This window comes from Rhopalosiphum maidis, chromosome 3 (assembly GCF_003676215.2).
Source record: "Rhopalosiphum maidis isolate BTI-1 chromosome 3, ASM367621v3, whole genome shotgun sequence".
NCBI classification, from domain to species: domain Eukaryota; kingdom Metazoa; phylum Arthropoda; class Insecta; order Hemiptera; family Aphididae; genus Rhopalosiphum; species Rhopalosiphum maidis.
Window position 1 is genome coordinate 56,531,167 of NC_040879.1, and position 25,312 is coordinate 56,556,478.

General features: G+C 28.1%; 1 protein-coding gene across 1 annotated transcript; it reads right to left on the reverse strand.

The window, feature by feature from the left end:
- Positions 1-247: 247 nt before the first annotated feature.
- LOC113556712 (proton-coupled amino acid transporter-like protein CG1139) lies at positions 248-14,707 on the reverse strand. Its single transcript, XM_026961824.1, has 8 exons — positions 13,892-14,707; positions 13,223-13,373; positions 10,251-10,480; positions 9,322-9,406; positions 8,024-8,353; positions 4,782-4,963; positions 1,821-2,035; positions 248-1,025 (listed from the first exon to the last, which is right to left on the reverse strand). The coding sequence occupies exons 1-8, from the start codon at positions 14,092-14,094 to the stop codon at positions 694-696; spliced, it is 1,728 nt and encodes a 575-aa protein (XP_026817625.1). The 5' UTR covers positions 14,095-14,707; the 3' UTR covers positions 248-693.
- Positions 14,708-25,312: the final 10,605 nt, after the last annotated feature.

The window sequence follows — 25,312 nt, forward strand, 5'->3', positions numbered from 1 at the left end:
TATATACAACACTGTGAGCTTCCCGAGTTATTCAGTTTAGTAATTAATTTATTCAAATACTGATTTTTGGTACTTTTAATGACCTTGGTAAGTACTTGTACGTACTGTTGTAGAAGGTATTTATACGAAAACTGCATGCATCACCCACGAAAAATGACACACAAGAGACCATCATAACGTGTTTTTTTCGTCTCCATTTAAATCATTTACAATTGGAATAAAAGATACAAACAGTCGTAACAAAAAATTTAATTATATAGTATTATATTTTTATGTAAACAGATTTATACAATAATTGTATACTAATACTAGACAGTACTGTTATTCCTGTTATCGGTAAAACGTGTAAAGAGGAAAATTCGGTAAGCAAATCCTTTCGAGATTATTATCGGCGTAAAGCCGGATTATAATATTCCATATCGATAATAATAACCGTTAACGAACCTACTTCAAATTCATCACTGAAAACATTTGCGTTACCCATTGTCTCTTACTCTTTGCACGTAATACCTATACAATATGACGGCATTGTAGTTCAACCGTTTTATTGTGTTAGCAATTATATCTGTATATCTGTGGTTACGTCAATTATTTAACGTTATCGCGTTTATTTATACACAAAACCAAGTCAAAAAAAAAAAAAAATAAAATAAAATACAATATTAAATCGTCCGCGCGGAAGACGATCCTCCGTCAGACGGGAGGCGCCGCTAAGTCTCCGGAGGCTCTGGCCACGATGTCACGGATGTTGTAAAATGCGCCGCCGACCAACGCCAACGAAGCGAACACAAGCAGTACCACATTTTTGACATGCCGCACGATTCGGCGACAGAGGTTGCCGCGGGCCGGCGGTTCACATCTGGCCGCTGTTGTGGCCGTTCCACCGTCACAGCCGTCGTCTTCGTCGGACCAGTACCAAACGGTTTCCATGGCCACGGGCACGACCAGGCCCAGCAACGAGAACCCGACGGAACCCACGAGCGATACGAGCGGTCCGATGTCCGGCACGGCCACGGCCACCATTACTGTAATAAATATAATAAAATTCAGAAAAAAACGAGACACACGTGAATCGAAAACGTATCTAAATAATTAATAAATCATTTTAATAATGGTCTTTTATTGGACTGGTAGTCTTACTTTTTGTAACTTTGCCGGATAATATTGGATACTCGCGTCTCGCTTGTATAACATAATATTATATTGTCTTGATTATACATATTTTTATAGTTGTAAACCTTTATTACACTCTTATAAAAATAATTTATTATGTCTTAAATAGTTAAAATTGATTCTCAAACAAGTTAAGTAACATTTTTTTTTTCATTCAACTTGCAACTTTAAACTTAAATAAATTTAAATATTTCAATATTAACTTAACGAATTAAAAATATATGCGTATTTTTAGCTACATTTAAGGAATAGCTTGAATTCAAAAATTGAAACATTGAACATTGAAATACTCAGCATGGGCAGTAGACTACAGTCTCATACAAATTTTTAGGAACACCACGTATACATTTCTAAGTAAATATTACATGAACTTAAAAGCCTGTACTCTGTGTCACGAATTCGTTAACAATAAAATTGTAATTTTTAAATCTAAACACACCAGTGAAAACTTCAAAAATCTACCAAATTATTGTTTTTTTTTTTTTGTACAAAACATCAAAATAAAAAGTAGGTTGGATTTTGCCGAAAGCTAAAAGAAATTGTACAATTTGTACAGTTAACGTCAAGTGTTCAAGACAAATTATTTTTTAGCCCAGTCATCATAATATTATAGATATTGCGTATATACTATGTGTATTTATGCTTACTGGTGCCGAATATTAGGATGAACCTCATGCAGTAATAGTACGTTGTTAGCCTTGGTGAAGATTCCTCGTCATCCCCGCTGTCAGCATCTCCACCCTTAAACCCAACGAGCTTGCTACGAAGTCCTTGCCACGCCAGATCTGTGGTGACGGTCAGCTGGAGTCCGTACGTTAACAGGATACCCAAGGCGATCATGATTTTGATAACTTCCGACAGACTGATATAAAAATAATTAAAATATTTTAATACGCGTTAAGTTGTTATCATTAATTTATATCTACAATGACGAACTTCATCTGAATTTCATAATTATTACGATCAGCAGTTATTAATATATAGTTAGAATAGTAGCAGATTATAGGTTGAAACAACACAAAGGGACGAGAGGATGGGTGTTTTTAAGATTTTTAGCCTTACCAAGTTATGCACAATATAAATTACATACTTATAAATTTAATACATATCTTTTTAAGGGTGCTGGGTTATTTTGTGGTTCTGTATATGTTCAAAACAATATAATTTCTTTAATTTCTCGATTTGGGTGACAAGTTATTCAGTATGTTTTACATATTTGATTGTTAACTTTTTTATGCCTTCATATCATGTATATATCAACTTAATTATTGTCAGTACATTATTTAAACTACTAGCACTAAAATTCATTAAAATAAATTAATTCTAATAACAACGATGATGGTAAAATCATATTAGTCGATTAAAAAACAAAATCAATTGTTTTCGTGTATGATGGACAATAGATTAAAATAAGCGTATTGAGCATGTTTGGTACATTGATACGTAACTATAATTTAAATTATACAACGATTTTAAATGGTAATATTATTTATTTGTGATTATGTTGAATAATTTTTAAAACGGACGTCAGAAAAGGTGTCATAAATCAATAAACAGTTGGTGGGGGACGTGAGTGCACAGCGGTTCTGATGTCGTACGAAGTATCTAATATAGGTATATATATATAATGAAAATATTAAAAACCAAAATCAAAATTATGTAAATCGTATTCAACTGAGTTCAAGGATCACGGGTTTTTAGTACCTATACTTATATTAACATTACGTTCAGGTTGTGGAGACAGTATTTCAGAACATTGTCGTTGTATCGTCGAAGACAGTAAAACATAGAAATTCTATAATCAGTATATAATTCTAGTGATAGAACCAGAAATGTATGAATGACAGTCGATTATTTAAATTAACTAGGATAAAAGGATAACCTATATTATAATATAAATAAATTATACCACTAAACACATCACAACAAAACCGAAAAAATCATGCCTTTGTTCGATGCATAGTATACAATAAGGTGGTTCATACTATATTGGCTAATTTAAATTCTCAGCTCATTTTTATTTGTTTTGAAAAAAAAATTAAACAGTAGGAAGTTATAAGTTTGTAAAATATAGAAAATTTTATTAAAGAAAAAATGGTTTTATGTAACTATTTACGAAGAATTTCGTGTTTAATACTATTTAATTTTCTTTGTTACAAATTAATAATGGGGAAACATAAGCTGACCGTAAAACAACATTAATAACCATGTGCCACCTAACCTAACAGCGGTTTGTATTCATAACATTTATTAATAATAATTATTAGTATTAATACGATTATCATGGATTGTGACCGTTTCAATTTATACTTATCATAAAGGTACCTCTTATAATAGTATATTATACATTTTTATAGTTTTTTATTTTCCACTCATTACACGTCTACAGTATTATTTAGTATTCACTACTTAGTACTTATTTTGTTTGATTAGACTACTAATTACCGCTTAATTATTTTGAATAACAGTAGTTGTTTCAAAATTTCCCTGAGATATTATAATATGTATGTAAATAAATTCAAATAATATGATAGTATTAAATTAACTGTAAAAGATACATTGAGTTCTTCATTTGCAAAATGCTTAATCGCTTATAAGTCATAAATATAGACATTTTTTTAATGATTTTATTTATTATATTTGAATTATCCATTTTCTAAATTCTAAATTTTAAAGAATATAATAGTTTACACTCAATTTAAACAATCTTTCAGTCTGAAATGGACAGTTATATAAATGCTACAGGTTTTAAAAACATACATAATATATTTTTATATATATTACATCTATATAATAACAAACAAGTACCTATATTAAATTACTTTTAAGCGATTAATAATTATTTTGATGCTGAATACAATTTTTTTATCGATGAATTGAACTTAAGTTTAGTAGATAGTATTTGTTAACTTAATAGAAAAAATAGGTAACATTAGGTAATTAAAACTGTGTTAAAAAATTGCATTAGCTTGCCAAACCTTGCATTTTTTTAATAAGTATAAATCTATATTTATACCATTTATTAACATTTGAGTTTTTTTTAAACAAAATATTTTTCTAGAAATTTCAATGTAAAGTATGGATAATCGCAATTGAACATTAAATAAATATATTTCTACTTTTTGAAAAAGTAGTGAAAAAAATTGTTTTTTTTTTTTTATTTTCATTAGCCTAATGTTTTTTAATTAAAAAACAATAATTTACAAACATTGACTGGGAAAATAAGTTTGGCCATATAAATATATTACACTGTATAATCTACCTAACCTACTCTAATTGCGTAGATACCTAAGTTCTTGAGCAACTGGTAGTTTTATACGGGGAATATTATACGACAGTATTTTAACATTCTTGTAACACGTGGGCAACCGCACAGGAAACGGTTTCATGTATACATTTGGAAAGTTATTATTATTATTATTTTTTTTAAAAGAAATTTCGTAGAGAAACGCATTTTTTATCGGACCATATTATTATTATTATTATTTTGTATTTATGTCTCGGATCTACAGTTTTATTTTTATATTACTTGAATAGCATACGACACGTCGTCATAAATTAAAATATGCCTAAAACAGTAAAATGCATGTACGAATATAGGTACTAACCGGTTATCCTGTGGCAGGTTAAGCGATACGCTGCCCGCGCACCGGTCGCCGTACCGCATGTAGCCGAACAGCCCCAGCGCGCTGTTCATCGTGACTATGACCACCATGGCCCGGTGCAGCGTATACGCGGGCGGTCCGGCAAGTTCCAGTGGCCTGCTCATCGCATTCTCGATATGCAGCAGCTTTTATAGTGTTTATTAGGACCGGACGATGACACGGGCGGACCGGCACATGCAACGAGACACAACAGGTTACGCAATATTATTATAGGCTTAGTAAACGCATCATGTATAATAAAATAATACACGATTCAATATGATGTTCCATACTATTATTACAAGGTCAAGTTATTATTTTTAACTCAATCATTAATAGTATTAGTTGATTTATGGTACCTGTGGGAAAAAGTTTGAATTTGGTAGACATTTTTGTCAACTTCTTATCAAGTTCTAACACTATTCTACTTTATTTTTTTATCAACACAAAACTATATATAATATGGTTGTACAGCATTTGTATTTAAGCTTAATTTAAATTATTCGTCAAAAATATTTATTGAATAAAACCTAAAATATTATTTTACATGAAAACAAAATCAATTAAAAAGTAATAAAACAAAATTAATTAACTCGGATAAAAAATGTAATTAATTGATTTCAAGTCAGAGTTAGACAAAATATTATCTACAATTATTCGAATAAATACTTGTTCGAAAAAAAATGTAATTGAATAATTTTCAAATATAATGCTAATACAAAATACAAATAGATTCAAATTCTTTACTCTCTAGTTTCTTCTTTAGATAGTTCTATATTAGTTTCATTTTAGTATTTTTTTTATATATTTCAAATAAAAGAAGATTTTAGATCGTTAACTTAAAATACAATGCTAACTATTATTTTTTAATACGTAAATGTTTTAATTTTCAATATATTAACCATATGTTAACCAAGACAATTAGTGAAAATTATTCGAATAATATTGTTTTTGAATTACTTGAATAAATTTAATTCGAATAAAATATTATCTAAATACAATTTTATTCGAACGATGCCCAACTCTGTTTCACGTTAGTAAGAAATAAAAATCTTAAGTAGATAGTTAAATTTACGCAAACCTAAAAGTAACTAGTTACTAAAGTTAGAAAATTAAAATAATATAGGATTTTAAATTTAACTTCAACTATTTAATTTATTAATGTCCAGCGAAGTATAATTATTATAATGTAACATAATATTTATTATATTTGTTAAAAGTATGGAATGGTAGTCCAATAATTGCATATTGATGACACAATTTACATAATATAGAATTATAGACATAGTTTTGAAAAATTAGCAAACACAAATAGGATAATATTTACACAATAATATTATAAGAGAGAAAGAGAGAGAGAGATTGTTCAGCATTAGCAATCCGCACTTTGCAGTCAAAAATTGGAAAATCAAATTATTGTACATCCCAATTCTATATTTAAATAGGGTAAAACCAAACCACGTTATTCAGAGCAGTAAAAGATAAAAACTTAAGTACCTATAATAATTATATAGGTAAGTATTTCTTTATATATTTTCACCTAATAGTCAAAAAGAAATAAAGTCCCTTAATTTGTATGTATAAACAAAAATTCACAAAGTACTTAAGTACTCAACATTTAACAGTTTGTTTGATAAAAGCCATAATTAACCGAAAAAATTGAAAATCTACATTATATATTATTTATTTATAATAATTGCCGGTGAATTATGTTATTTTCATTTGTTTTTTATTATCTATTCATAAGTATTTATACCTAGTAAGGTATTTTATACATTAGTTAGTATTTATACGTTGGCATTTGCATACGTTACATACGTATAAATTATTGTAATTTATTAAAGCCGTATTCCAATATATTCAATGTGGCTCCAGATCTAAAAATTATAAATCAATAAATAACTGTCGTAATATAAAAAAATATATTTTATACGTCATTATACTATGAACAATAAGCCAATCATAGTCCTGAATCAGAAAAATGAACAAATTGTTACGATAGAAAACATAATATCATCAATTGTATAACTATAGGTAACCTTTTTAAATTTGTTAAATTCAACATTTAACCTACACTAAAAGGCTCCGCCCCTTCAATAGGGACCAATTCATAATTCGATAATCCGCTGTTATAATTTAAATTATGTTTTTATTGCACATACTCAAACTAACTTTATTATGCGTGAAAAAGTCGATACATCTGTAATATAAGTAGGTACTAAATATATTTTATGGTTGTATATATCATGTTTATAGTATCATTCAATCACATTTATGGCCTAGTTCAAAAAGTATTTAAATAGAGATTAAATACTATAATATATTACCTATTACTGTGAGTTAGATTTATTGTTAAGATTTTTATGTAGACATAAAAAATTATTCAATTTGTATATTTCACAAAAAAAAACTCTATTTACCTCTTGAATATCAGCATTTAATATTTTAACGGCATCGTGATATTCTATGCTTATTGATAATACTACTACGTGTTAATTAATCTTCAAGAAGTCTACTATAGGGTCGTAAAACATATTTTTAAAATATTGAAGGTCGATATTGAACAAATTAGTGATATAACGACGACGTCAACTATAGATTTAAAATTTAAAATCAAACTTAGTATTTTTAATAATTTTTGATATTGAATAATGTATAATTTGTTGATGTCTATTCAATTTTTGAAAATATTACAACAATTTAATGGGAATCTATAATTGAATAAGTCAATCTATAATATAATATTATTACTTTTTAATTTTTTATAGGTACTAGACAAACTAAAATTATTATATAACATTAATACAACTTTATAGGCACAAACAAAGAAATCAATTCCATATATCTCCACGATAGTTATACATCGTACCTATGAATGTATTATATTGATTTTAATATTTTATCAAATGGTATTGAATTATTTAGTCTATATTTTTTAAACATAGGTATTATGTTACTCTTAAAAGCATATATGTTATTTAACAAAATGTACATTTTTTAACAATGATACGAATTAGTTTTTATTGTACTCCCTCTCGCATTATTTCTAAATACGCCCTGCCAATGATTAGTGAGTGTACCTACTACCTCATATATTTTTATCACTTAGTTATAAAAACATTGAAACTAAATTTATTAAAAATTATTAGCTTTATAAATTGTTTGATCATGTTCGTGTAATGTAATATGTTAACTATGACTGTTACCATTCCAACGCCTTCCAACGAGCACAGGGCACTGCCGGTGAACAACGACCACCGGGTAGCCGGCCAAACAATTAGCTTGGCTTGTTCCTCGGGAGCTAGTGAGTTTTGTCTATCGTCACCAAAGAAAATAAAGTAGAACACGGCCACAGTCCCGGCCAGCATGCAGGCGTTGGCGGCCACTGAGAACGGAACCAGATATTTGATCAAACGGACCATACCCACGGGGACGATAAGTACCGCAGCTAAGATCGGATACCAACGGATAGACAGTCCGTGAACCAAATAGCTCCACGAGTCCTCAGCTGCATTGGCGGTGTGCTGATCGATGAGCTGAAACGAAACCGAGCGTAGAATGTAACGTCGTAAATTGTGTTTTAACACTAATACTAAATTTCACGTTGTTGTTGTACATGTAAATACAGTATGTTAATTGATTGAAAAGTTATTAACGGCTGTAACCCTAATTCAATATTTTAGTGAATATTTTACAAAACGGATTTTTCATATAATCAAAGACTCATTTTAATACGATTTGCAAATAATTACCTATTCAAAAACCGATTAAATTCTTATTTTTTTATTTTTGAAATTTGAAAATATTCATTTTATATAGTTATTTATTGGTAAATTATAAAATGTTGGTTTATTTTGAATGAACAAAATCAAATCACGATTTGAAAAATATAGTCATTTACATTTTATTTATTAAAAATCTAGCAAAATTTCAATAAAAACACAGTTAATTTATATACTTATCTTGAAGGCGCGTACTTATATTAACCACAATAATTGAATTTAGCTTAAGTGTACGATCAAAAGTGTTTATAGGAAGCATAGAAGCTACGCTCACCTCCTTTACGCCGCCACTGTTGATGTTTTATATTTTCATTTAGGATTTTTTTTAAACAGCCATTAAGTATTTCTATTATACCCAAAAGTTATAACTTGCATTAATTTACTACATTTAAACTGCATTATGGTCTAATCAAACTAAGTATTAGGTATACGAGAAAACGTTTAAAAATGTAATATTTGGATTATAGTTTACCTAAATAATAAAACAAATATAAATATTAATTATACTCTGGCCAGATAAGTGTCATTAATATTTTTAACTTATTATAATTTTAAAATTGCCTATAAATCATGATAAAATAGTAGCTATTATTGTAGCGTTATATTATATCAAATAATACGACATTAAAATATTCTCTTTTTTCCTTGAATTAAGGTTCAACATTTTCTATTAATTAACATGTTTATATCCGATAACTGTAATAAGGTCATATAATACCTACCTGCTTACACGTACCGGCCACAATGCACACGTAGATAATATTCACCCCATAATAGGTAGCCACCAGCGCGGTACTAGTAAAGTTTCTGTTTTTAAAGATGTCATTTTTCGGTAGCATCAAGATTGAAATCAAAGAAATACAAAAAAAAATATGAGACAATTAATATAGATACAAGTGTATTTATTAAAATATAATATTAATTTAAAAAAAACACTATTCACTAGTTGTACTATATAGGTTTATTTTACTACGCTGTCACAATGAATAGATAGACGAAAAAAATTTGAATTTTATGATATCAAATAATAAACCTTATCAAAACTCCAATCTATCTTACCACTATTTATAATAAAAAAAAAGTATTTTCATTTTTATTTATTTTATACATATTTTTATTACTTTTTATATTTATTTATAACTTTTTATTTATTTACCTAATAATTAGACACACCCCGTATTAAATTAAATAAAATATATTTATCACTGAATTTGTTATTATGATATTATATGTAATTTATTTTTTATTATTTATTTGTATCTATCAATATCCATACCCTTACATAGGTTTTTATATTATATCCTATTACAGCCTATACATCACTGACAGGGCAGTTGTATATTTATTTTTTATTTAAAATAAACATACTTTATATTAGTTTAGACTTTAGATAGGTACTGGCTGTATTCTAATTAATTTTTGAAGTTATATGTTAAAGGATCACTAAACATTTTCACTCGATGTCAAATCTGTTAGCACTTATCTAAAAACTAAAATACTCTATAGTAACCATGAAGATGTTAGACCGAGATGTCAACATGGGATGTCGACGGAGATAGGATATATTATAGTCCCTCACTACTAATTTCTTATCACACAATTGGGCGATGGTGGAGTTGATGGTTTATTCGTTATCGAAAAATACACGTACCTGGCAAATGGCGCGAGCCAAGCGAACCGGCCACGGGCGCGATACTTAAATACGGCGGCTACGGTATCCGGATAGTCCATTGGAGGTAGTAGCAATTCGTTGTTTTCTTGCTGGTGTTTTCTATCGACGTTTTCATCATCTTCTCTTTTGGCCACAGTGTTATTGCCGTTCTGTTCAGCCAAGATGATGTCGACATATTTACCGGACCGCAATGTCTGCGAGCATCTGACCTATACCATAAACACACGTTAAGTCTAAAATACACTTATATTGGTGTCAAATATTTGTCTAAATACTTATTTAATACTATTCCTGAAAACTAAAAATTTAAATTGTGATTTTTTTCACAAAATCCTATCGTTTTTAAAATGTCAAAACGACAAAATAATTACTTAGAATTATAAGTTAATTTTTTAGTATAGATGATAAACAAATAGTTTAATAATATTATTATATTCGACTGTCAGTATGACTTATTAAAAATGAATCCGGATAACTCATTATATGCTATATAAATACATATAATAGATGTTCAAAGTAAATACAAGTTGAATATTCAAACAAAAAATAACAATGTTAGCTATTTAGTTGTAACTCTAAAAATAATTTTCGTACAGATGACTAAAATATTTCACCACTACATATATTATTAATTATTATTAATTGAAGACAATGACATTTTCTAAATATACATGACAGGAACCTATATTAACACTATTTTACTTTATGTCGGTATTACAGTATTAGTTTGTAAATTAATAATATCTTAGTAATAATGTAATATACATATGTAATTATATATTTTTTTTTATTTGGCAAAAATAATTTTTACCTGCTGTGTTATAAATAGAAATATTAATTACTAATAGTAATAAATACATTAATTTCAAAATATTCTTTAGAAGTATAGGCTGATGATCTGTCTTAGCTTATTTCTTCGTATGCAATGCTTCATTATTTGAATTCAACATTAATCAATGTACCAATGTGACTCAATGACAAGGTATTTTTTTGGATGTGGCAATTTTGTCTGCACATTCCAGACTAATGTAAAAATACTTAACTTAATTTGAATTGTTTAAAGTTTTATTTTAAATTTTACGATTTGACCATTAAATATAAGCATTAATAAATGATTATCAGTCAAAATACCAAGTTAATTAGTTAATAATTTGCACCGACTGAAAGTATGTTCGGTGCAAATGGTATTGTAAAACCTAAAATCATAACAAAAATTGACTGAATCTTATTTAAAAATATTAACATATACCTTATAAAATTTGAAAATATAATGCTCTTAAAATTTTATAAAAGTTATTAAAAAAAAAATGAGGACGTCATTATATCAGTCGCGTGAGCCTCTTAACTACCGACTTACTGTAAAACAGTGAGAATAAATTTAATTATATTTATATTAATGTAATTATGGTATAAATAAGAAATAGCTTAAAATTATTAATTAGTCAAAAGATTTTGAAAATGTCATTATTTATAGAATAATATAAAAATATTTATATTATATATATAATATGTATGTAAAAGTTCAGTAAACTATTTTTAAATGAAAACAAAATATAGAAAATCGTTTTTTCTTCGATGAAATATCATATATATATATAGCAGTTTCGTAAAAATTTGAATCAAAAAGTATGAGAATTTAATACAACGTTCTTCATAAGTTATTATGAATTTACTCTTAAATATGCTTAATAATAGAAAATATTCGCACTGAAATGTTTTTGCACATAATGATCAATTGATTTGTCATTCACTTCAAAATTAATACATCCATGGTTTTAATATCCTACTCAATATATAATATTATATATACCTATAAACAAAATCACTAGGGAGCGAATTCCCTAGTTTTCTTGAATATTAATTTAACAAAATAAGGGTGCAGTTGTCCTCCCCTACCGTTCCTTGTTGGTGCTTACTACTTTTACCAAATATTGTATTCATAATATTATTTCCGGAATCTAGACCACTCGAGAGTTAATAACTTGTTATAAGAACCCTGTCTCCTCTGTAGACATTGATTATTTTAACATACACCGTGCATATTAAACAAATAACAATATGTTTTGCATACTGTCTTTTGCGGCCAATGTCCCAACGGTTATTGAGGGGAAATCATTTAGATAATGTTTGTCACGCAACTTATCACTTCTATAATTCACAGCGAAATTGCCTATATAAACCCCTTAAATTAAACTGTATGCACAACAGAGACTTTCGAGAGTTCCATCAAAACGATTAAAAAAAAATGATTTACTATAAATTTTTTAAAAGGTACAATTTAAAAATTTAATGACATTATCTATATTCTATGTTACCTTCTTTTAAGATTTTTGAAAATTAAATTCAAGTCACAATAATATTTAGTATTTCATTGTTTCATTTTACATTCTATAAAGTAGTTTATAAATTAATAAAAATAAAATTGAAAAAAAAGCGATTTAAGATATACTGATATATTGATATCTTATCAATAATTTTCTTAATAAATTTCGTTTATTTTCATTTTATCCGGTGCCTCCACGAAATATGTAACATGGTCGGGAGTACCTTATTACGATATTATAGTTAACCATAGAAGGATTTCTATTTCTTATGAATAAGTTTTTCGTAGCTGGAGTTTGAAAACTAGTGCAAGAGATTATTATATCAATAAAAAAAAGACTCGTCTAATTTATATATCTAAAACAATTATTAATATTAATATTGATAGAGACAAAAAATGTCCAGGTGTGTATATTGTTGTGGTAGTCAAGTTGGTGTATCAATATATTATCATATATAATATTTATATATAAAATGTAACAAATGTAACACACGAAATTGAATATACTGTTGGAAATCGATAGACATATTTTCTAGCCTGTGGGGGACAAAGGCTCCTTAAATGAAAAATCGAGCATTTATATTCATTCTGGTTTACGTTTATCGGAAGGCTTCGCACGTATACTCACTATGCATGCCATCATGTTCAACACGGAAAAGCCCAGTATTGCCGTGCCCACGACGCCCATCACTATGCCAATGTTATGAAAGGCCTCGGGCATGGCCAGGAACCCTCCTCCGATAGTAGCCTTTACCATGTGCATCAGTGCTTCGCTGTTCCTGTACGGCGATTTTAGTACGTCCGCCGGAAAGAAAAAAAGCAACGAGATTAGATTTATGTATCATAAATATTTGGTATTGTCATATTTTTTTTATTTTCATTTCTTTTTTCGCGCGACATTGAACCGAAACCGTTGTGGTGCGTTGCGTACCGTAGTCTTTGGAATGAAATCTCTGCTTGGCACCATGTTTCTTTCAATGTGCGTGGAAATCTGTGCTCGATCGCCCACAGATACGCAAATTGTTTAAAAATAACATTTTACCAACACGCAACACAGCAAATTCTGAGTTCAGAATTCGTTTTACTCTAGAATTATCGATATCTATAGATAATTGACCTATTATCAAATTCGAAGGAGACAATTCACAGTCGCTTGGGCTTTTATTGTTATCTTTTAATTTTGAAACAATTCATGAGTATTTTAAAATCATAAATTTACTAATGCTCTCCTTAACATACACACACGCAAATACGCACCGTAGATCGCATAATCATAATAATAATATAATATACTCACGATATCTTGTGCTTTTCGGAAGCCGGGATGCCGGCGGCTGCGGCCGACACCACCGACGAGGCGTTAGACATGAGACGCGAGTGTCGGCGCCGGCGACGCTTCATCTCCGATGCCGTCGGTGACCCGGCAGCCATCGGCATTTCTGTGGATCTTTTGATGACCACGGGCTTGGGGCTCGTGGTCTGCGACTGTACTTCCACCATGGCGCAATGGTTTAACGCCGTCGCGATCTGCAGCGCACGTACCTTTGTACACCGGTCGCTCCCGCTAAGTCGACGAGACTCAGGTCACAAATCTTTTGGTGCGCTGTCAGGAACTGGTGTCGTCACCGTATATAATAATAATAATAATTTATACTTTTGCAGGCAGTGTAGGCGATGATGATGACGAGCCCGTCCGTCCGGTCGACAGAGAGCTGCGCAATACTCGCGATCGACGACGGAAATATCTCGAAAATGTCGCGCAACGTTATTGTATTAATACCTAACTATACCTGTATAATATTATTATATCGTTCTTATTCCGTTGGTACAATTATGGTTACCGGCAGGTACTAACAATGTGTTCTATACATGATTTTAAATGTACACACCGTATGAACGCCACGAGAAAACGACACCATCGATAAATGTTATTTCGATGAAAATCAATAATAATTATAACGATAATTTGGTCGGGAAGAGACCGCGGCGGATTGAATGCGATGTGAGAAGAGCCGTCGCATATCAGGACAGTGTGCGTATAATCGCTGATCCGACAGTTATCGCCAAAAATCCCGATCGACAGGCTTATTACACCGGAGGTTTTATTACAAAATAGATACACGAGTGGTATAAGGAGCTTTTTTTTTTATTATTTGTTTGTTCGATTGTTTGTTTGTTTATCGCGGTGAAAGGATTTACAGCAACGTTGTCGGTGGAGTTAGGAGCGGGGAGATTAGAAAAAAAAACCTACGAATAATATCCAAGAGACTTACTGGTTAATCGTTTTATCTCAGAGATTAACAATAATATAGTATCAAACGTCGCCACTGTTAACCACTGAGTGTACGATAAATAATAATCCTAAAGTGACAGCAAACATGATTTATTGCAATGCTGCAATGATATACATAAAACACGCATCACGATACAGGTATACGCTCTATACCAGGGGTAGCTAAAGTTTTTTTTGATACAGTTGATCTACTGAGAATATATTTTTCCTTTGGTGATCGACAGACGTAAGAAAAAAAAATTTTATTTTTATTTTTAAGTCTTGCTACTAATATTAAAATAATAAATGTACTTATGTAATGAATAAGTAAAAGTATATAAAAATTAATGTTTTAAATATTCTAATTAATTTCAAAATAAATTTAAATTATACTGTTAACGGTGGAAAGTGTCATTGCATATCGTCGATCAGTTGATTATAATTTAATTTGGGAAATAGTGAGTTAATCACTACTAAACGATGGGGCTGCTCTAAATTAACATCAGAAAGTTAGAGTTCTGTATCAGATTTTACAACTTTCATGCCATTTAAAAAAAATTTATTATTTCCAAAATATTTATGTAACTGCTTTTAGTTGATTTAAATAATAATTTCAAATAAAGTGGGATCAATATTGAAATCATCCGAGACTGACCATTTGATCACCCCGGCTTATCATACTTAGCTTATTATACGTCTTATTCGATGATATTATTTTTACGTATTCTATAATGATGGTCGGCGGTAAGCCGACGCAAGCATCGTTCTGATGACAATCTCTTCGTACTTATTATACTATTATAGCTGCAAGTCACAGACATCACCCACCAATACCGGATAATCGATAATCACGGCTGCGCCTTTTTTGAACTTAAACCCCGAAAATTCTCTCCCGGAATTCTACCACGTAATCTATAGATGATTGGAATTATGTTATTCATCATAGTAATAATAATAAAGATAATAATATAATAGATACTTAACACGCAAACCGTGTTTTTTACAATGTTTAAGTACCTCTACAGACGACGGCGGCGCGCGATGACAGCTGCAGTAACCGTCGAGTGCATGTGCCTTCAAAATATTTGTAAATCGTTTTCCTTGCTGTAATAATAATAGCGATATCAAAATCCGTGTACTTAACTATAATATGCATAAAACGTCGGTTTTTGGATTTTAACGAAAAACAACCGGTTCAAGTGTAAACAACTGTATTGGTTATACTTAAAAAATAATTTTTATAAAGTATTTTATTTCTTGAAAAAAAAATATACTTTTGTTAATGCTTTGATAAAATTTTTAAAAATTGAATGTCTCGTAATAATATACCTGTGGTATCTAGGTGTTATTTCAACTAAGATTATTGGAAAAAAAAAACGGATTCTCTTACACTGAAACTTACCGGCGTGTGAGTTACTAATAAGTAATAATGCTTATATAAACATTCTATAATATAACAATTATATATTATTTTATATATAATAAATACTATTATTATGGTAATTTCAACGCAATATTTGTTTTTTCTCTTAGACCTTTATGTAACATAAATCAAAACATTCACGTAAAAACGATTTTATAATTTTTGAGTAATCGACTACAAAAATAATAAAGGTAAGTTGAGTAAATCGGTTTTATAGTTTATTACTAATTGACTATACTAAATTTAGTTTTTTTTTTTTTATAAATATTTAAATTGATATTAAATTATTTTGATGAAACATATTATCATCGCTTTCTACAAACATACAATATTGTAAATATATGCGTTCAGCAGAATTAATTTTGTGTTATTAACTTTAATATCATACCTAATGCATTTATTTAATTAGTTTTTCACAATATTTTAATTTTTGAACGAGTCACGATTATTTTAATATTACTATAATATTTTACATACTCTTAACTCGATTAAAAATTGAAATATCGTAAAAACAAGATTAAGAACATGGACAATGTTCTTGTATTTTAAGTTTGATAAATTCACTCTAATATTAATATTAATCTAGGTAACAGCAGAAAATTAGTTTTTTTGAAAGCGAATTTGCTATGCTGTACGTTTGAAAAACGAAGACAACACATTCGAGCGCAGTGGCATTATCCTTTTGTCTAATTATCTAAAGTTCTATACAAAGAAAAAATATTAATCAACAGTTCCCAAGATTTTTTCAGTTTTTTGTATAGTATATTAAATATTTTATGAATGCACTTATGGATTTATCTCAAAATATTCGAATATCTACCCTATATAATATTCTTAGTACTATTGTATGTATTGGTTAGGAATCGGGTTGGTTCTTCCATGCCGATAGATTAATTCTTTTAACATTTAAATATATTATACAAATATGTAATATAAAAAAGGAATTTCGCAAAATACTTATCAATAGTTGCTACGTAAGTCTGATGAAATTATTTACCGTATTTCAATAGCTGTCGATCAAAGATTGTTTAGTACACAATACACAATATTGTTTTTTTTTCGTACATCTAAAATAGGTAAACTTAATCTCTGTTTTGTCAAAGCCCAAAGGATTACTTGTATGTGCATTTGATTTTATTTTCAATTGAAAAATGAATAGCTTTTATTTCCTAAAAACACAGATAAAGTATTAAGTAAAAATGTTTTGATATAAATTGGAAAACATGTTTTTAAACACATTTCGTGATAATGTGACAATCATAAGTAGGTAGTTAATGTGTATAATATATAATATACTGGTATTAAATAAAATTGAGCCACTTGTTAGTTTTTATACAAATGTATTTAACTTCTTATTTTTTTTTTTTTTTTTTATTTATCTTAGTATTTCGTAAACATTTTGCAAACACAATCTCGAAGCTTGATTGTTAAAAAAAAAAAAACTGTTAATATATTACGCCATCTTAATAATCTTATTTTCGAACAATCGTATGGAAAAATAAGGACAAACGGTTAATATTTACATTATCTACGTTAAAATCACATAATAAATGTAAGCTACTAACACATTACAATAGCTATGAAAACCACGCGGCAATATTTTCGAATACTGACCATATTGATACAATATACAATATATTTTGAAACAGCAAAGCAATTAGCTATAATGTTCAAAACCATCGGGTACGGCCGGTTATAACCTCACACGAAATTTCGCTGACTATCGCACTGCTCCGATAAGTCGAATCCTAAGTTAAGCAAAATCGGTTGTACTGATTGTACAGGACAATTATAGAGGCTGCAGTTTCTTTATAATAAAGTATCCCGGGCGAACGGCCACACCGCGAGTACTAAATATAAACGCTTAAAAGTTCACGTGATGGTGACGATTAAAGCATAATAATAACGCCCGTGGAAGCATTATTGTCGACGTGCACAGTGATGACCACCGCCGACCTTTACCTCGAGATTCTAGTTCGACGGCGACCATGGCCAGCAGTGTGGGCAGACGCTGCGTTCACGTACAATTATAGTTTATCATTATTATTCTCGTGTTGTTGTTATGATCTATTGAAATATTATAATGATTTGTAACTAAATTATGTTATATCGTTTAATCGTCGACGTTTTTCGCGTGTATTGTTTTTCGGTAAGGAAGAGGGAGAGGGGGGGGGGGTAAATTGTCACGGTCGTTGAAACTACCGATAAAGGTAATTCTCGAATCAGATGGATTAAAAACATATGCATATTCAATAAAACGTGAATTATTATTTAATGGTAGACATTTAAATTAAATAATTTTAATAATATTTTTTGTCATCATACATACCAATCGATAATTATAGGTAATACCTATGCGATTAAGTATTGTTAGCCCGTATTGTATCAACACAACTCGCCGCTATAGCTGATGAATAAGAAAAAATGTCATTTATATACAATATATTAGATTATATAGATCGTATTTAGTCGATATTCTGTAAGCCCCAACGCGCTCGAACCAACACGGTACATTTTATAATGAAATTACCAAATACTCTACCTGCCATGATAATATCGTATATAGATTTTAGAATTAAACTGTAAATATTTGTAGGTTTTTAAGTACCTATAGTAATTAGTTTAATTCTATAGTTAATTATTGAATTAAGTTATCAAAAGAATAAAAACACTTCATCACAATCAATTATTTATCTCCTATAAAACTTTGGATCATTGTGAATATAGTATATCCGTTTGTACAACCGAATGATAGTGCAGTTACAGGTTTATGCATAACTTATCATTCATAATTTTAAATTATACAAAAACCAATAGTGGTACTGCCGTGATAGAAACAAATGTGTATTATGTCGTATTTACACTTATAATTATTTTATTTTTAATTTTAAACTTATTTTAGGCTAAACCCCTTTTAATATTACTAAGTAAAACCTATTAAAAAGTTTTCATATTATGATGTCTTTTAAAATAGAATTATAAATGTGATGTACCGTCCTGCATAATTATAAAAATATAATATAATATATTATATTGTTATAGTTATTTCACATAGACATCATCTAAGTGTTTAAGTGTTAAATACAAATATAAAATAATATAAAACAATAATATTGCTGACGTACATAATATGCTATAATATTTTAATTAGGTACTAAAAAAAAGGCCACAATGTCAGATATAAACCCATAGATTTATATGTGCCAAATTTCAGAACCACGAGTGTAGTAGATTACTTACATAGACGAGCGCAACACACATGAACACACACACGCACACACACACACACACACATACATACATACAAAATTGTGTTTTATTTATATAGATTAAAATAAATACATTGTTAGAAATTCAATATTTATTTAAAAAAAAAATTATATTTAACGTATTACGAGAAATTATAATTAATAAAAACATTAAATAAACTTTTATTTACAATAAATAAGTCAATTTTTTATGATTTTACATTATGATATTCATTAATATGATAGGTATTGGATGATATAACAAAGCAACATAGTACCTACCTAATTAGTTAACCAAGGTACATGTAATAGTATACAAGGTGATTTATCAAACATGCTAATCTCTTTTTTTAAAAATGAATTTTTTCAAATTCTGATTTTTGAAATTTTTAAGTGTACATAATAAGGATTTATTTTTAAATACTAAATTCTTATATCGTTTATAAAGTTTCTTATGTAGTAATACCAATTTCTTTTATTCAAATAAAAATCAATCTTTTTTTAGTGTAAATAATTATCCATTAAACAAAGAAATTGGTTTGTCCAAGGTACTCCTTAAATGTGCTTAAAATGGTATAAAAATATGTTAATACATATTTAAAAATATAATACTCGTGTATACTTAAAAATATCAATAATCATAATTTTAATAAATCATTATTAAATTTAAAAATGGAGGCAAACGTGCTAAGTAAATCAACCTGTATACTATTATAAATTTATATCCATCAATTAATTTAATAATGTAATCTTAAATAATATAAGGAATAAAGTTTAATTAGAAAATAATCTCATTTTAATACTATATTATTATATTAATATTGAAAAATATACCCATATTATTATGACCTTTATTTTTTTTTTCTAAGGTCATCAGTATTAAATTCATAATTTAAATGAGTACATTTACACTACTCAAATTTTTTAACATGGTAAATTGTGTTAAGTAAAAGTATACTCATAGATAATCATTGTATTAATAAAATTTAATCAAAATTAGAGTGATTCCTTGGTTATTTTCAGAAATAACAAAAAAATAAAAATTACTTAAATTTACCTTTCAATAATATTTTAATATTATTATATATTATGATTATTTTTAGTTCATTTTATTGTACTGTAATTTATTGACGAAAATTTTTTGTTTTGAATAATTTGTGCTAAATAAATTAAATAGTTCGATTACATCAGTAAAAATTAATTTGTAAAAGCATAATATAAAGTTTTAAGTTTTTAATTTAATAATTAAAACATTATATTTACATAAACTATATTATATAATGTTTGTTATAAGCGTTGGTTAAAAATAAATCAAGTTTATTTACTAGTGAAGTTAGGCAAATAAAGCCAATTTTCAAGTATGTTCCAATACCTATATACCTATAAAATCATTGACTAATATCATGTTATCTTTGAATTTGGGAATTGACATACTATTTTTTTTTATTTGGGTCAAATAATAATAATGCGATATAATACACGATTATAATATAATTCAAGGATGGCAGAGATAATTATTTTTACTAGAAATATAATTAATAAATTATTTTCTTTTTATTTATTTGACATAGTTTATTTGTTGACTTGTCATTAATTTCGTATCTGAAAATTTAAGTCACAAATTGTATTTATTTATTTATTTATATATTTGAATTTAATATTTAATATGGTTAATAATAAATTGTGACTGATGAGTAACTTATATAGTACCTATATGAATATTCAAAAGTGCTACATTTCATAAAAAAAAAAACTTAACTGAAGAACATCAATTATCAAAGAAATGTTTCCATTTTAGATTTTTATGTAACTCAATAGAGTTATGTATGTTTAATTTTCTTATTTTAATAAGTTATCAATGTATATTATTACTTAATACCTATCAATTATAACATCAAATACCAGAGAGAGGTATAATTGTACTCTTACGATTTTATATAAGCGCATTTAAGACATGTAATACGTAATGTTTATTAATAATTACATATATTATAATTATATCTAAATATAATATTATAGTTATTACTCATATTAATTTTGTCAATTATTTATTATCTTGTCACATATTTTTCAGTGTGTATTATTTAATTTTATTTGTTATTTCAATGAATTCTAAACACCTCAAACTGATATATATATATATATATTTGTATATTTGTAAAATGCATTCTGCGGAAAGGTGTAGACTTTATATAGTTAGCTTAAAATATACTGCTGTGAGTGGTTAGCGTTAAAATTATCGTAACGCAGAAAGCTTAAACTGTGTTTATTACACGAACGGCTTTTGACTATGTAGGTACTTACGTCATAGTTTATGTTTTTTTCTTCTTTATAAAATACTATTTTTTTTTTCGTATGTCTATAGTAAATAATTTTTGAAAGCAAATATCTTATCGGCTTTTATTATATTATTTTAACATTATCTTATTATCTATATTTATTTAACGGAAAAACATAATATTATATAACTTTCTTAACAAATATCAATATACTTATTACTTACATGTATCATAACATAGTATATATTATTTATAGTATATAGTTTATGTTACCAGTTAATAATTAGAGACTATAATGTTTTTTATTCTTAATAATTCCAATATTATATTCGTTTTAATAAATAGCATTACAATAACTAAACAGACGTAGGTATCTTATATAGTTATACATAGCATTAATAAAACTTTATCGAATTCAAAATATTATAATGGTTTTATTGAACTAATTAATTAAATAAATGATTATAAAATTAAAAATTGTGGCTATAACTGTAATTATTTAAACTAATATAATTGATACATTATTCATATAGCCATTACTCATTAACATACCTAAACAATCTATGCAGATACCATTTTAAGAACTGTATTTATTTAGTCTATATAATTTTTAAATTCAATTAAAATTATCAAAACCAAAATAACTTTGTCTAAATGCACAAAAATATCAAATATATGTTGTCAATTTGCTAATACTTAATTTCTCTTTCATTGACTATTATTGTTAATTGTTATATTGTTATATTGTTATTTGATATACAATATTGTTGTATATGAATATGAGTAAATGTATGTGATTACTTCAAATATGTAATTGTCATAAGCTAAAATGTCGGTAAATGGCTCAAATAAAAAAATTAAGCCTTTGCGATATTACTATTTAGTTTAAAACATTTAAACAACTATTATAAAAAAATATTATGTCATATGTCTAGTGCGCTGCTGATGCCATTTATTGATGGAGAAATACTAAATTATTTTTTATAGTTATCAGTTTATTGGCCCACATCGCATAATATTATCAGCCTACTTAATGGCCCCAACATTTTATATTCACAGTTTATTGTGTAATATAGTTTTAACTAAGGGTGTTCTAATATTTTCTGATCTTAATACAGTAAAATTACTACAAATTATGAAATATGAACAATCCGTTATTAAGAGGCTAGCCTGCCTACTTCGTAGGTACTCATTAGTCGTTTACAATTTGAAATACTTTGTCCATACATATAGTATGTACCGTTTGAGCATATATCCTATACGGTATAATTATTTGTCATATAATCAATGTAATAATAATCAAACTCGACCGAACTTTAGCTATACTGTACATATTATTAATAGATTCGACATAATTTACAACTGACGAGTTACAATTTGTGAATCGATACTTAGCATAACTAATTAATTGCGGTATACGAAGAATATAAATTATATTATATCATATATTATGAATTATGATTCATTCTCGGCGATAACAGTTATACAGGATGCAAAATATAGATAGCCTCATACTCTCATCTCTATTTAAATTCAGTATACCTACCTTTTTTAAATTTATTTTCATTAATTAAAATGAGTTAATAAATATAATTATAATATATACATTTTTTAATTATTATATTTTACTTAAAATACTATTAAACTATTTTTTTTTATTACATTTCTAGTTTTAACTAAAACAAAAAACAATCATTTTTTGATTGGTAAAAAGTGGTGTATCCTCCAAGAAATGCTAAATTCTAGTAACTAGTTATCAAAAAAATAAAATTACATATAATATATGGGTACAATTTACTACACAAAAATGGATACCTCAAAATACATTGGGCAGAATTCATTTCATAGAAATGTAAACATGTAATGTATTGGGCTCAATTTACAATTTTCTTCTCGGTTGATAATTTATATTTGTTTTTTTTCTCTCGCGTAATCTTTAGAGAATGTCTTCAAAATATGTGTTTACTATCCACATCCAATGTAGCAAATTTTGATTCAGCAGAATAAAATTTACTTATTCGTTTTCGTATTGGAGTGAAATGGACAACTATCAAACTCAAAGTTAAGAAAATATACTGAGTTTGTGCATTGCACGTTGGATTTTTTACAATATTAAATTTTAAAATGAGATGTAATATATGCATTTTTATTTGTAATATTTTATAAAGTATTAACTTGCATACAAATTTAAATGTCATAAAAAAACTAACGTACCTACAAACAATGTTCTTAACTTGAAGTTGGTTAAATCCACTTGATACTAAAGCTAAAAACACAATAGGTTAACGGCGTTAACGCAAATTGGTATGCCACGCACCCACGCGTGGGTCCCAGCGAGTAAACAAATTGTGCGCTAACATCTTCTTAAGATTAAAATTTACATAACACAAATCACAATACTATAGTATAAATGACCTGTCTTGAGTCCACGTAATCTTCTTTAAGTCTTTTATATACTTATAATATGCATGTATGTTTTTAAGTATTTATACAGTATATATATTAATTGTACCTACAACAATAAGTATAACCGCACGTACCCATTGTAAAAATAAAATGAAACACTGAAAGTAGTCATGCGATTTTTTTTTTGGATCACAGAACAGCGATTGTCATCTGAAAGAATATTTCATTGAAATTTTCAAAACAATATGTATGTATAACAAATTAAATAACTCTGTTTATATTTCACTGACAAAATAGAAGCGTATACCTATGGTTGTTTGACGAAATAAAAAGTTATTAATAGACAAAATAAGAATATTTTATAAATAGAAATGTCAACAGTGACAAAATATTCTCATTTTTCGAAACATTCGCAGTTTCGTAAATAGACGTTTGAAGTTAAAATTTTGAAAAAAAAAATGGATATTATAACAAAAATAACAATTTTAGTTAGTTTGTTGTAAACTTGTGAGTTATAAAAAAGAAATAAAATATTCAAAATACTTTTTAAAAACTTTCAATACGTATAAAGGCGTAGCTGATTGCCGACATGCAGTAATGCGTACATCGACAATCGAACAACTGTCAACTGTAACAGACAATATATACTATAATACGACCGATCGGACGGCTGGTATATGGGTCACTGTCTATATGCATATGTATGTACGAAAATAAGCCGTACGGGTAAGTTTAATAACACAGTGAGGTAGGTAAACATTTTAAAACGACCGTATGCCGAAATCGGAAATACGTCACGTCGTACATGTCGTACACACGCCCACCTCGGACTTTTCGATTACACCGATCTGTCGAATAAAGTCGCAGGTGGGTACAATATACGATTATTGTGCGCGTTTGCGTTTCTTAGCGGAAATTGCCGAAAAACTGTGGACACGGCGCTGTAGATCATTCCGACAACGGTATAATGTGTAGTACATACACATTGATTATCTAAACGTTTATAAAGCTTGTGTCTTAGGTTTTGCGGTGCGTGTATCGCTACGGCGCAACGTTTCGACGTGAGATTAAATCGACATTCGCTTTTGTT